We start from the raw sequence: 14,432 nt of genomic DNA, 5'->3' as shown, positions 1-14,432 counted from the left end.
CATTGTTGCTCTTAATTTCCTTCTGAGATGGTTTAATACAGAGAAACTGGATGTTTTTCCAGTGAAATACCTTCAGCTATTCCAAAATAGGATTTAGGCATGTTAGTTCAGAAAAACTCTCTACCTAGGTGAGGCAGGTGGAATTCTATAAAGTGCAACAGCTCATGGAACTGATGCCCAGGAGCAGTCAGGCCTGTTAGGGTGACAAATCATTAGCAAATGGTATCAAAGGTTTGATCAGCAATATAAAACTTTGCAGCTGCCACATAATCATGTGGCTGCCTTGGTCCTTTTTTCATCTTGACATTCCCTGTATGTCAGAATGGTCTAATTCTGGGCATGTCCTAAACAGCCTGGTTTTGACAACAATGGACAGGCTAGCACCAGAGTCCAGAAATGATGTTTCACTCTTTACATCATGAGCATTTGCGCTGGTGAGCAAGAGAAACAGATAGATAGGTAGATAGGGACATAGACATACGTACTCATCCACATACAGATATACAATACACACCAGAAACATCAGACATTATAAGAATTGCCACTGCTACCTGGATCTTCACTTAAAACAAGCAGGACAATCAGATTCAGCCCCACCCTCTGCCTAAAGTGATTTAAGCCAAGCTCTCTCATATCCAGTGCTCTAACCACCATGCAATAGTCTATTTTAGGTAAGAATGTCCTCAGCTCCTGCTGAAGCTGAGCCAGAATGCCACAAGAAATTCATAATGCATTTAGTCAAAAGGTGAAACAATATGTTTTCACAAAGGAGCTCTGCATCCTTATGGGCAGAGCGTTCATCTGAAAAAAATAAGCTGTTTGCTCCAGCCTCTTAACCGCTTCTGTTTCTAGTCTTAGAAACAGGTTTTGTTGCTGCTAAAGTCCAGCTGTCACTCAGTAATGAATGTGCTGCTGTTCTGTGAACCCTGTTTACAAGAAAACTGTTTCCAGCAATGAAAAAGTGAGACCAGTTACTTGCTCCTCACCATCTGCCTTAACAGGACATCAAGCCTTTCCCTTCCTGACTTGTCCACCTCAGCAAGGCTAAATAATAGAGTCTAAACCAGACCACTGATACACTAAAATAAGTAAGCACAGGCAGGCATCTACATTCCTCATTTTCCTAAAAGCCAAAAGAAAAATGCAACATTATACTTACATGAATATGAAGGCAAAAAAATGAAGAGTACAGGAATGCCTGTAGCAATGGTATCAGTCCGTTTGTTGAAATTACATATGTAACAACAGGAAGAGTGCTAAATATAGCTATACAGGTTTTTAGCAAAAGAAATGAAAATGCCTTCACACAGTATGTGAAAGAAGCAGCATTGACACAGATGGCTCAGCCTGTTTTCCCACGGACTTCCAAGCTCTAACCCACAGCAGTATTTTCTTACTTTCTTTATGAAGCTTTTTGGAACCATTAAAACCATAACCTGTGTACTGCATTGCAGCTTTTCCATTTTGCCACTCTACTTTGAAGCTCACTGGAGACTTCGCGTTCTCTGTTCCTCAGCCCATTTATCCCTGGTGATGCTGCATCAAAGACCATGATGGTGTTGATTTAACCACTTAGCTTTCAACAGCTTTCAGTGGAAGGATCTTGCTGCATTAAACTTTTCAGCTAAGGAAAAGGCCCTTTTAAACTATTTAAATACGGCTGAGGTCCATAGTTTAGAAGTTAAACATTGCAGAATCCTTTGCTAAGAGCTGCTGAAAGGAAGTCAACATCATGACCTCAGTGACGTTCTTTGATGCATCTGGGCTTTGAAGCAGTAGCACAAAAGTGGAAAGCTGCAAAGGAGACGACAGGTGTACTGTCAAAAAGTATAAAAGTGCTTTAGATTTGGGTTTTTTTTGTGTCCTCCCCTCCCCCTTAGAAATCAAAGGTAATAAAAAGGCAAGAGGAGTATAATTCCTCTCTTTTTCATTTTTATTTTGCTGGCAGCTTATTTTTCAGCAATGTCAGTAAAAGTCTGTATATTACAACTGCCACAGTAGACAGGCAGTATAGGTAGTAGTATAAGCCATAAAAACTCTGCAGGACAAACAGAACACAGAAAATATTTGTCCACAGCTTTAAACAATCCTCAGCTTGTTTGGGTTTGGTTTCTATGGCCATTGTACATCTCCTCTTCTGACATTTTCTTCATGCTGGGATTTCTAAAGGAATCTTAATCTTTTCATCAAACCCTTCGCCACCCTTGACCTCCCATACTCTCCCTGCACTCACTTCTGCCAAATTTTATCCTTAAAAAAAAATATCAGTAAGAACAATTTATTTTCTATTTCATTCCTTTCAATTTCATTTAATGAAAGCAGCTCAGAGTGACCTGAAAATCTTCAGCAGTTGCAGACTTCTCAAATCACAGTCATTGTTCTCATTAATATAAGTGGAATACGGTGGAATGGGAGAAGGAATGAAAGGCTGCACTTGGAGCAGGCTCTAGCCTCAGCCTGTTGTCACTTTTTCTTTCTGCTGTGTGACAATAAACATTTTTTGGAGGACCCACACATGGCTTCCTAGAGGATCAAGTCTGCTTAAGAAGGTAAAAGGACAGCTTCCAAGAAGAAATGCAACTTTTCTCAGAATAGAGTAGAATGGCTGAGAGAGAAAATTTCCGTAAATAGTAAACAGATAAAAATAGAGTAGCTCCTCAGCACTCATTAATTGTCACAACTTTATTGCTTTTCATTGGAGTATGATAAATTATACCTGCTAGCAATCTACTTCAATACATACACTTTCCATACAGAATTAGGATGAAAGTAACAGAAATCTAAAAAATTAATAATAATCTGTGAACATCTCAAAAACATAAGTCAACCGAAGGGAGAGGAATTCAGCTAAGGTTGTATTTTACCAGGAAAAAACAAGTTTGAAGCCTTTCCATTAAAGCCATTTGAAAGTTTTGACCACCTCAAAACGGATAACTTTATACAGTTAGATAAGCTTTTGTCTGGTTCAATGTTTTAATTGTCTTTCATGTGTTAACCTATTATGCCTTAATTATAGTACACAGTTGAAGAATCGATTCAAAATATTCTCTCCAGGATATCTGCACTGCAAGCTGACTGAGCAGTGGGGCATTTGGTGATCCACCTCAGACAGTGTTGGCCTTTTACTTGTTGAAATGTACCCAGTTCCTCTGAACAGTGCAGGTCGCAAATGTTGAAAAATATCTCAGCTGGCTAGAAAGGCAGGAGAAGAAACAAAAGCTTGTTATTCCCAACATACTATATTTCTGACACAGGAATATTTTGAGGTGCCTGCACCTGATACAGTTCAGACTCTTCCAACTTTAAAGCTGCTTGAAACTGAGAAAGCTGAATAGAAAAAAAAAACCAAACCCTTTGATGAACAATTCCTCTGTGAAACGTGTGCATTCTTCCAAATACCATGAGGTCACCCAAAGCCACTGGGCTTAAAGCAGGATCTCCCTGAAGTAGTTCCCCTTGGGAGAAGCTACTCCCAGTCTCAAGGAGAAATTAAATAAATACAGTTTTGTTTCAAAGTATAAGAACAGTTTTCCGGTGTCACTGAAAACTCCACCTAGCTTGATTTCTTACCTCTGACTAGCTGCATGTTCTTAGGGTAAGCTATAACAGAATGTGTGTACAGCACTTCTGATAAAACCTTCAACTTCAGAATTCAGAGCTGGAGGATTCACCTAGATCATCATGATTAATAATCAAATAGAGTAATATCCGATTTCAAAATACTACAGTCATCTGTGAAAAGGAGTCATCATTCTTTAAGCATTGCATAGGCTTAATTCAGTGCTGTTAGAATATGTGGGTTTGGCTAAATATTATTTAGTTCATACCTGCTTTTTCCATAAATCAACAACTTTATGCAGAAGTTCATCATCTTGTCTTGGTCCTGGACTGGTGATCAAAAAATCTATATCATGCCCGATGTTCTTACCCCTATAAGCAATAAGCAACATGAAAATGAAAGAGTTAAATTCCTGAATTTCACACTACCTTCAGAGAGTGGTTTTGCTGCATTATAAAAAGAGTTTGCAACATAAAGTGATAGCAATGTTTCTTTAAACATAATCAAAATGGAATCTTCTATGTCTTTTATCGGGTCCATCAGTGTTCTTTTGTTAAGCAATAATTTAAGCTTTTTGATATATTTTCTCTGTTGTTCAACTAGATACTGCAGATGCATTCACTGATGTTAAATCTCTGTCTTTCTTCCCCTTAAGTCCCAGAAAACGTTTCAGCCATCTCTGGATTAAAAAAAAAAAAAAAATCATCAAAATACCGTAGTACATATTATGAATCCACTGCAGTAAAAGCGGATAAACTTGCCAGTCTGACTACTGCAGGCTTAAATATTCTTCTCTAGCTTTTGAAGGATAATTTAATGAAAAAACCTATGATTATGAATAATTTTATCATTTCTTTTAATGGCAAACATAAAATCTCTGAGTATTTTACATTTCTTCTCTTTTAAAATATAACAATTTTTGTAGTGATTGAGTTTGGGTATTTTTCAAGAACATTTCAGCCTTAATGTGACTAAAGCTTGTTGATTGCACCCACTAAGGATTTCACAAATCCATAGGTACAAAGTTTAATTGTAAATGTTCTTAATGAAAAATGATGTCATAACCTCTTGCTTTTTCTTCATTTAAGTCTCAGCATTCAGCTTGCCTTTCATCCACTTACCAAACGTGTTAAACCTAAATCAGGTGAATATGCAGCAAACAGGCAAAAGCATGCTATCAGGATGTTTCCCTTCAGAGTAACAAAATGTTTGAGAACATCTGAAAATTTATCTTAGAGTGCAATTCATCTGAGAATTGTGGGCCAATAAAAGGTTTTCATTTTGGTCCAAATACTGCAACAGGGACTGCATACACATCTATTTATTAGCTTTAATCAGGCTGTGCCTAAAGAGAAAAGGGCAGAGGAGAGAGGTACTTCTGCAACTAGGTGCAGTATGCAGCAGGTAGAGTAAGCACCTGAAATCTGGAGTAGTGGCACCTAAATGTAGCACATCTCCAAATCTTTTTCATGTCATGTTCATAAGGGTACCTGGTGTTATAGCTCAGGTCCAGAATTCAGTCACTGTCCAGTATTCAGGGAATTTGTACACTGTTATATAGGCAGTGAAAATGGGAACTATAGAAAAAAAATAAAACTTTTGTATTTCATGAAACAGTACATTCTCTTAAAAGAGTGCCTAAAACTGAATCTGATTTCTTAAACTTGGAAATTTGTAGGAACAGAAGCGATTAGCAGACATGTCAACTGCCATTTGCATGACAGAAAACCATCTAACTGATGGACAGTTGAACAGCATTAGCAGCAAAATGTAAGGAAATGAAATTCTAGGTTTTATATTTGACAAGCAGTGTAACTCACTATGATACAACCATTGTGACATGTCTGCAGCAAAGTCAAAACTGCTTAAACAAGTGGAAATGATTTCAAAAGAAGTTTCAAACAAAGAATCAGTCTAGGCTTAGAAACCAAACAGCAATTCAAACTCAAGAAGTTAAAAAACATTTAGTATTCCATGTAACACTTTCTGAGTGATTTTATAGGATGACATTCATTATCTCTTAAATTACCATAATAATCCAAAGCTCTTACACAGCACTTTTTACTTACATGTCTGAAAACGTTTTTTCAAAGGGAAGGAATTTACTGTTCCTATCTTAGAGATGCAGAAAGTGGCATAAGAAAACTTGCCTAAAATAATTTAAAAAAAAAATCAAAAGAAGAAATTGGAAGCTGCTAGAATCAGTAGCAGATTCCTGATTCTTCCTCCAGTAGTCAACACATACATACTTGAGAATTAACTACATCTACAAAACCCTACCATAAAATTCCAAGAAATCCAAGTTGTTTCACTGGCCATTTCTTTCCCAAGACAGAGAGCATTTATTGAAATGCTTTTTTTTTGTGAAGTTAGAGTGTTTAAATGTCATGTAAAAGCACACAATATAAAATCATTGTTATTGTCATGGTTGTGTTTCAGTTTCTCTTTGCACTAATTCACATTGGATTAATTTTTGACTGAATCAGTCAGGCTGTTACTGGAACATTTAGTTTTTAGAACATTTAAACATCAAATTGGACATGAAACCCCAGAATTCATCCTCTAATTAAGTGTCTCAGAGATTAAACTTCAGTCTCTAATTCATTCCTGAAGCTTTCCAGGAGGAATGCTGCAGGCTGCAGTCTTTTTCAAACCCCATAACTTTCAAGAGAGCAGGTTCCTTACACAGGGCTACAGATGGGCTCCACCATGATCTAGAGACTGAGGGGGCTTAACTAAGCATCATTCACTTAAAATGAAAACAAACACTTTGTTTGAAAAACAAATACCAGATTGATGCTACCAGTGCCTGGTTTTGTCTTGCATTTGGTAGCCCACTGACTGGTGCAGAGAATCCTCATCGTTTTATTGCAGGGGTCCTCAAACTACGGCCCACGGGCTGGATATGTTCCCCCAGGGTCCTCAGTCTGGCCCCCGGTATTTACAGACACACACACACACACACACACACCCCCCGCCGGGGGTTGGGAGGGAAACCAAGCAGCCGCAGATGACTGCCTGCCACTTCATCCACGTGCCAGCCCCCTGGTTAAAAAGCTTGAGGACCCCTGTTTTATTGCCTTATTTTTATCAGTCAGAAATATTGGCAATGATCCTGCTTCACAGGAGGCATCTCCTCATTCTCCTCTCCTGCTTTCTGCTGGGGTACAGTTCTAGGAACAGAGTTCAGAGATAGCCTTTGGGTCCATGCCAGTGTCCACAGGTTATTTACTTGTTATTAGCTATTGGATTAAAACCACTCAGTCAGGAAGGAGAACACTGTTTGATGTTTTCGCAGCCAAGTTATTTGTCATCTGCTGGCTGTTAAATACAAAATACAGAGCCAGTGCTGGGTGCAGGGCGCAGAGTCTTAAGGCTTCTCTCTAAATGGGCATTCTAGTCAGCATGCTACATCATACTCCTTCTTCCTGGCTCTACAAATCTACCATTATATACGGCAGAGTGCCATAAATCTACCCAGGCTAGTGACTTTAGCACACCAATGGATGCTGGGAGATGTAAGGATTTGATTCTGGTACGCCACTGTCTACGTACTCAATCACAAGGCTTTTATATAAAATTTGAGTACAATTTTAAAAATAAAAACAGCTGCAATGACATTTTAGAAAAAAAATATACATCCTCTTAATGTGTATGATAGTTGCTCAGAGCTTGTCTATTTTCTAGGACTCATATGAGATGAGACTGATAATCTGTCTAGTTTCTAGATTCCACCTGGGCATAAGCAGGATCTGGGAAATTAATTGCTTGTAGCTGGAAATGCTGAGGCTGTTATGAAGCAAAAGCATAGATGCCCCTAGGAGCAGAGCAATCAGGGACATGACTGGGGATTTCAGGTTTCTGAGGCTTTGAACAGGAAAGGACATGGATTCAAGTTTTACATTTGCTATTCAGATCCACTTACATCTTTCTTTCTTTTTCCTTTAGATCTAAACCTAAATCCGTGTTGGGCTGGAGCCGTAAGAAAACCAGCACCTTGCAGAACTGAAATTGCAGCTTAGGTTTTGTGCTAACAATCCACTCAAGTCTGAAGACTAAAAAAGACAGAGTACCGTTAATTAACTGTGTTCAATTCTTGGCTGGATAAACTTGTATAAAGCTGGTATTTCTTACTAGTCAGTTAATCATCTTTAAGGTTGTTGGAATGTTCTTTTTTGCTGTTGATGTTTTACTACAAAGATCTAGATTCCAAGTCATCAAACATAACTATCACTATGGCTAAAACATAAATATATGAATGTATGACAAAAGATAATCACATTGTCTTAATCTACAAGGGCAACATCTGCATGATTAGACATTTTAGAGTAGTATGTGCGGACAGTATTTTGAAACCCCGTATATTATATAATGTCTAAGCCATATAAATGACAATTCTGATAAACTGACTTTAATTGAGCAAAGATGGACTGACATTTCTCTACCACTCAAAAACTTCACTAACGGAGGAATTTAAACCACTTTTTTGCAGCAATGAGTTATGTGTCAAAACCCTGGAAACCCTGAAAACCATTTAGCAATCTTTGGATTTCCTAGCAATCTAGGAAAACTTAGAAAGAGTTCCAGTGGATGCATAAGATGATACTGTATTTCCACGTGTGTGTTTGCATTAGGTAAAACTGTAAGCTTACTTAATTAACCTTGCCAGCCCTTGAAGTGCATGAAATACAAAGCGAACACCAACAGCCTATGTTTATAAGACTAACTGCATCTCCTCCTCAGTCATATTTCTAGGGAATAAAACCATCAAAGTAAAATCACAGACAGCACAATGCCTTTGGATAGATCTGTCATAGGAATGATTTATCGTTACCATTGACTTTGTATTGTGCATAGAAATAATACTCACTTCTTAGTGTTGCCAAAGTATGCTGGACTTCATCTGCTAACTAAAGAAAGGTGTTTCTCCTTCGAAATGGCACGGTCTAAGTTCTAGATTTGTTCACCACCATCTTCTCTATCAGCTCCCTTCAACCGTGAGGGCCCTTTTCCAAAAGCAGCCTCTTTCTTCAGCAACAGTCAGATGTTTAAGTCTGCCGTTGCTCACAGTACGTACACAGTGCCCTGTATTTTCCAGCTAAGCTCGCTGTATTGCAGTTTTTCTTCACAGGCTTCCTCTGTCTCCACTTTTCTTTCAGGTCTTTATAATTTTGCCCTGCAATACGATTCCTTCCTTTTTTCACAATATGGATGGATAATTTATTTTTTAAAGTATTTTATGTACTTCTTTCTCACTCTTGACTGCTTTGCATTCAGAGACCATGGGAATGATAATGAGGAACACACAGATGTAGCTTTTTTTGTTTGTTTCCCTGGAATTCTTTCTTAGTTTGATTTTACAGGCTCTGTATTAGATATTTTATTTTTTTTCTGGAGTGCACCTCATTTCTTCTGTCTCCCCAACAGCTCTTTAAAACGTACATGTTAGTTTTCAAGTTCCTAGAGTCATATTCTGATACACGTAAAAGTTTTTTCTTATTTGACAATCCAACTGTTACCCTGCTGTGGAATAAACCAGAATGAATAGGATAAATCCCTGGATAAAAGTCTTCTGTGAAGTCCTTCAAACCATTAAAGTGATTAACTGAACAGCCTACCTGCAGTACTAGATGATCACAAAAAGTACTTCTGACTAAAATCTCAACACTGTACTAGATTGGTCTTTCGTTTATTTAGGTATTTGATAATTTTATTGGATTTGACAATGTAATAAAAATATGTGATGTTTTACTTTACAGACTGTATTTTCATGTTTTCAGAGGTTCACACTTCAGTCAAAGTAGGACTACAATAGTTTTTACAAATCCTTCTCCAGCAAAACTCTGACTGCACTTACGTGTGAAAGCAGTTCTCAGGTTGAGTTCTGATCAGAAATGCAAAGTGAACTTTGCTTCATTGGCTAGAAAGTTTGGACCAGGAATCGAATTTAGCATCAGGTATCCAGGGCAAGCTGAAATACCTTTTCTTCACAACTGCCATATTCTGTAATTCAATCAATTCTCAAAATCATCTTAAGAAGGGCACTTGAACACTCTTTTGGGGAAAGAAAGCACTTAATATTCAGAAGAAGAAAAAGGTTTTCAATAGCTGCTCAGAAAGATCATCAGAGATGACTGTGGCCCACTGGCTCTGCGTTCTCAGAGCCTGGGCTAAAGACAAGCTGGCCAACTTGTATTTGTTTCTCAAAACTCAGATGGAAAATTTCCAAATAATTTTTTTTTTTTCATTCTATAGCCAAGCCTCCATTTATTAAGTAAATCCTATCCCTTTTATTCAGACAATATTCTCATTGGCATAATGATGGCATTATAAATATGGAATAAGGTTGCGTGTGTGCTAAATCTTTCAGTGTTTACACAAATGTACTGAACTTCACACATGAGAACACCACCACTGGTATAGGAGGCATTAATCATTTGCATGAAGTCAAGCATATAAATATTTAAGAACATGGAAGACTAACAACTAACAGGCACTCATTTCCAATATCTGATCAAATATATTAAATAATAAAGAAGCCTAAATTTATGTGGGGTTCCTGGAATGAAGCAAATTAATTGCCTATAATTAATTAAATTATTAATCTTCAAATCATACACTCATTTGACTGCCACAAACTATAACATAATAAAGTGGGGACAAATAATGAAGAACAGAAAAAGATTTGGCATAGACATTTCAGGCTTCTTTCTATTTGACTGAACCTTTTATTCCTGTTAAAATTGTGGGAAAATATTGATTGTGGAGGAAGGCATATGTCTTAAACATTGGATATTTCTGAGTCTGTTTGTTGAAACCAGATTGTATTTACTAAAACAGTACGTTTATGATTATATTAATATTCAGATGCTAATGGATATTTTTCCCATACAGTTGGGTAAAATTGCCTTTACATTAAATAAGAAAAAAACCATAGCTGTGAAATAGCTTCCTGAGAATGACTGCTATCAGGAAAGAGCAAAAAAAAAATCAAGCCATCAGGAATTGCTATGCAACCAATATTCACCATAAAACTGGTAAGATTTTTAAACTCTCACTTTCCTGACCATTTCATTGCATAGCTGCATTTTAATACAGAAAACTAGGAAAATCAGTAAAAGTAGCCTCAGACCAGAACTACACAGAGCAAGCCTTAGATAGCATATGGAGAATGTGCACAAAATATCAGAGGTTGTAACTCTTCCTTCCAAAGAGCTCAGATTAAAAGCAATCCAGCTGAAATTCATTTGTGTAGCAAGCTGGATGCTGAAAGCCAGTATTAAAAAAAAATGACAAGTCCTTTATTTGTGGAAAGGAATATGGGAATTCATTACATGTTAAATTAAGCATCATCATCTCTGCATTCTTCTTTTGGGAAATGCAGGAAGGACAGCTTCTAGACAGACATCCCCAAGTGATTTGAAAATATGTGAGGCCATTTGAATATCTCCTTGAATATAGATGAGCAATATGCATAAACATCTAGGAAGACCAAATGCAATTGCTGAAGTGATGATTGTGTGGAAATGGAAAAGGGATTAAACGTTGCAGAAGATTACACACAGCTGAAGGAATGGACAAATTGTGATATAGCACAATAAACTTTTGTTTAAGCAGCAAAGAGAAAGCTTGCATAAGTAGCAGAATCATTCCTTATAGATATAGTAAACAAATAATTTATAAGTACCATAAAATGCATGTTCCTCAGAGAGAACTCTAGTAGCCTCAAGTGTGCATCATAGTCAAACATACTATTACAGCTATAGTCAAACACGCACACACATGCATACATAGTTCAAAGATTTCTTTGACTACTCTGATATTGATGCCATATTTTTACTCTAGGGAGGTATCCTCTACACTGGGTCTGATTTAACTCCCACTGTACTGGCAACGTAGAACTATTTGACATCAGTTGAGTTTGACCAAATAGAAACGGCATGGTAATTCCATCTCTAATAACCTAATCATGTCCTGATTATGGTACCTCTACTACCTGTTTCCCCACCAGCATGTCCCTTCTCAGGAGAACAAAAATTTTTATTCCAAAACCCAGACAGTCTGCATGTTTGTGGATTTGCTTATTAAGCAGTCTTTGCTAAGACCTTGAACAAGAGGTGGACAATTTCTCACAGCCAGATACTAAAATAATTCTGAGTTACTGCTACTCAAACTATGAAGAATTACACGTTTTTCTTGTATAAACCCCATGACAAAGAGAAAAAAAATCTTTAAGCTGGAAGTACTGATGTGTGACAGTGCTACAGCTATTACATAGAAAGTAAAATCCTAGACTGTTTAATAGCCAGAGGAGAAAAATTCCATTAATTGCAAAGTAGTCACAGATTTCGTTCAGCCAAGAATAATTTTTGGCTGTAATACTACAGATTTTCAAAATCTTCTTCCATAACGTTCCATATTCAGGTATAAGTTACTAGCAGTTTAGTAAAACATAAACGCAAAGTAGACCAATAAGTAAAATTCTCAGAATATTTTTCCTGAGTTTCCCGAATTCAGAATTTAGCCAGAAATTAATTATTTCAGCACACTTTCTCCTTAGCTATTTTCAGGTCTGAAACTTGGGCCTCAAGTAAGTGGCTCTATTGACCTGAAAGGACACTGAACTTTGTTAGGGATACAGTTAGCACACGGACAGGGAAGAACAAGGCACTTTCCAAGGAAATGAACAGAACTGTATGTGTACAAGCATTTCTGCAACAGTGATTTCATGCTGAAGGATTTTGTTGAATGGAAGAAATGATAGTGTTTGCAACATTCTCATTTCACTTGTAACAAGAACTGGGCAATAGCTAAAAAGCAAGTTAGAAAATTATCTTGTTTGTGACAGAAAGTGTCTTCCAAATTACAATAAATGCTCTAGCATTTATTTAAAGTTATTTCCTCAGGAACTCTCAATTACATATTCTGATCAACACTGTAAACAGTATTAACAGCCTAAGCAGCAGCATACTATACCAGTCCACTGCTATCATAAGTGACCAGCTAAACCCTGTACACCACACATAAGTTGTTCTTCAAATCACTGTCAGCTTTAGCACAGCAGTTTTCCTTAATATTCAAGTCAGCTCCACATTTTCAAAACAACATTTAGATTCAACAGTGTCAACGCAATGGTGGTTCACATACATACAGAGTAGGTAGCAAGAAAATAAACACCCACTGAACTGCAAAAGCAGCTCAACCAAAGTTAACAATCCAAAAACACTGACACAGAGAAGGCAGAAAGCAAGTGTTCACAAGCCTGACTCACACTGCACAGTGATTACTTTGTCAGTGGAGGGAGGGTGGAAGAGGGAACATTCCAGCAGAATAAACCAGGGGCACTCAAACATGCCAAACTCTACCACCAGCTTCAATTGCTCTCTAGGTGCATGGTCTTTATATCTCCACCTTAAAAACGACAAAGACGTAACACTGATGGGAATGCCTGAGGCAAGACACCATTTTATAATCAAATTAGGTAGTCAGAAGGCTCATCTATACCATTCATTACATGAAGACATACCAAGCTTCTCAAAGGGTGTAGGGTTTGGAATCATAGATCACTCTGATTCCAGAACTGAAACTCAGGGAAGCCTTCCATTGCAGGACTAGGGTGGTAAAAAAGATGAGAGAACTGTAGAGATCACTGGCTTATTTTATGCAATGGATATTTACAAATCTTATATAATAATTTTGCCAATAGCTATTAAAAAACACATAACTAAGAAGGATCCTCCCTACCTTACATTGCAAGTATCTATGGCAGGCGTCATTTGTTTTTTCACCCTGAGTGAACAAATCCCAACATGGTCCACATACACAGTCAGTCCCTGCTTTTCAAAAATAGGTAACATGCCTGAAGTAACAAGGAAAATAAAGCAAGATCTGATCAGGGCCCTGTGGAAGATTGATATGAGTATGGGAATATCTGGCTGCTTGGGGTAATTTCTGCTGTCCTGGTTTATTTTTTGAATTATATCCTAGCTGTGTTTAAAGGCAATTTGATATTAGTGGTTCCCAGCCAGAATCAAAATATATTCTCTTTTCTTTCTAATGCCATATAGGTGGTGATGTACTACAAAATACCTGTTGAGAGCAGAAGTGCCAGTGTGGGAAATCACCTGCACAAACATTTTGTAGCTGGACTTTGATTTTAGTACCCAGCATTTCAATCACCAACTGGACTTGGTTTGCGAAAGCTGATAAAACTGAGTCGAGTATTTCTGGAAATCTAAACCCAAACTGACTGAAATTTTGTATTTCATATCAAAGAAAATTCTGGAATTCTTGTCCTTTGAGGATTAATTCTTCCCTGACTGTATATCAAAGTGCTATTTTGAGGCATAATTAATATCTGTGAGATGGTTTAATAGGATGCTGATTAATGTCTGAAATAGCAATAATCAAATTAAATTAACTGAAAAATTCTGCCACCAGCAAAGACAATTAAAATTAAAACTGAATTAATGATGTATTTAACTGAAAAGATACCATACAGCTGAGAGATACTCTGACTTATTATTTTGGCAATTTGTGGATAAATAAATAAATAAATTGTTGTTGTAGCTTTGTCTGCAGAATTACTTTTCCCACTGATTTAAGAAAAAAATAATTTTAGATTAGACTGCCTCCAAAATGAAAACATAGTGAAAACTGAACCAGTGTTCTGGGCAGCTATAAGTCAGGCTTCTACAAAGGTCTGAGTTGCCAAAGACAGCATATAGCATCTTCTTCACCCAGCTAAAGTAATTCGACATAAACCCAGCTGAACTGCAAAAGTATTTGGCAAAGATCCATAGGTGTCTTCCCTTGAAGAGGTGCTTGAGGGTGGACACCTCATTAAAATGCTACTTTTCTTGCCCAGTGTAAC

At 37.3% G+C, this 14,432-nt stretch overlaps 1 protein-coding gene across 5 annotated transcripts in view; it reads right to left on the bottom strand.

Moving 5' to 3' along the window:
• Window positions 1-14,432, bottom strand: part of DNTT (DNA nucleotidylexotransferase) — a 107,648-nt gene that overhangs the window by 32,593 nt on the left and 60,623 nt on the right. For 4 of the 5 annotated variants that reach the window (XM_080400980.1, XM_080400979.1, XM_080400978.1 and 1 more), the window contains one exon: window positions 3,828-3,930. In XM_080400980.1, coding sequence (XP_080257106.1) covers window positions 3,828-3,930 — 103 coding nt within the window. Of the gene's footprint in view, window positions 1-1,250; window positions 3,193-3,827; window positions 3,931-14,432 lie in introns of those variants that run through there. The other variant, XM_080400982.1, reaches the window with a different exon arrangement.

Source organism: Falco punctatus (assembly GCF_963210335.1).
Source record: "Falco punctatus genome assembly, chromosome: 9".
NCBI lineage: Eukaryota > Metazoa > Chordata > Aves > Falconiformes > Falconidae > Falco > Falco punctatus.
This window is presented reverse-complemented; position numbering and strand designations above follow the sequence as displayed.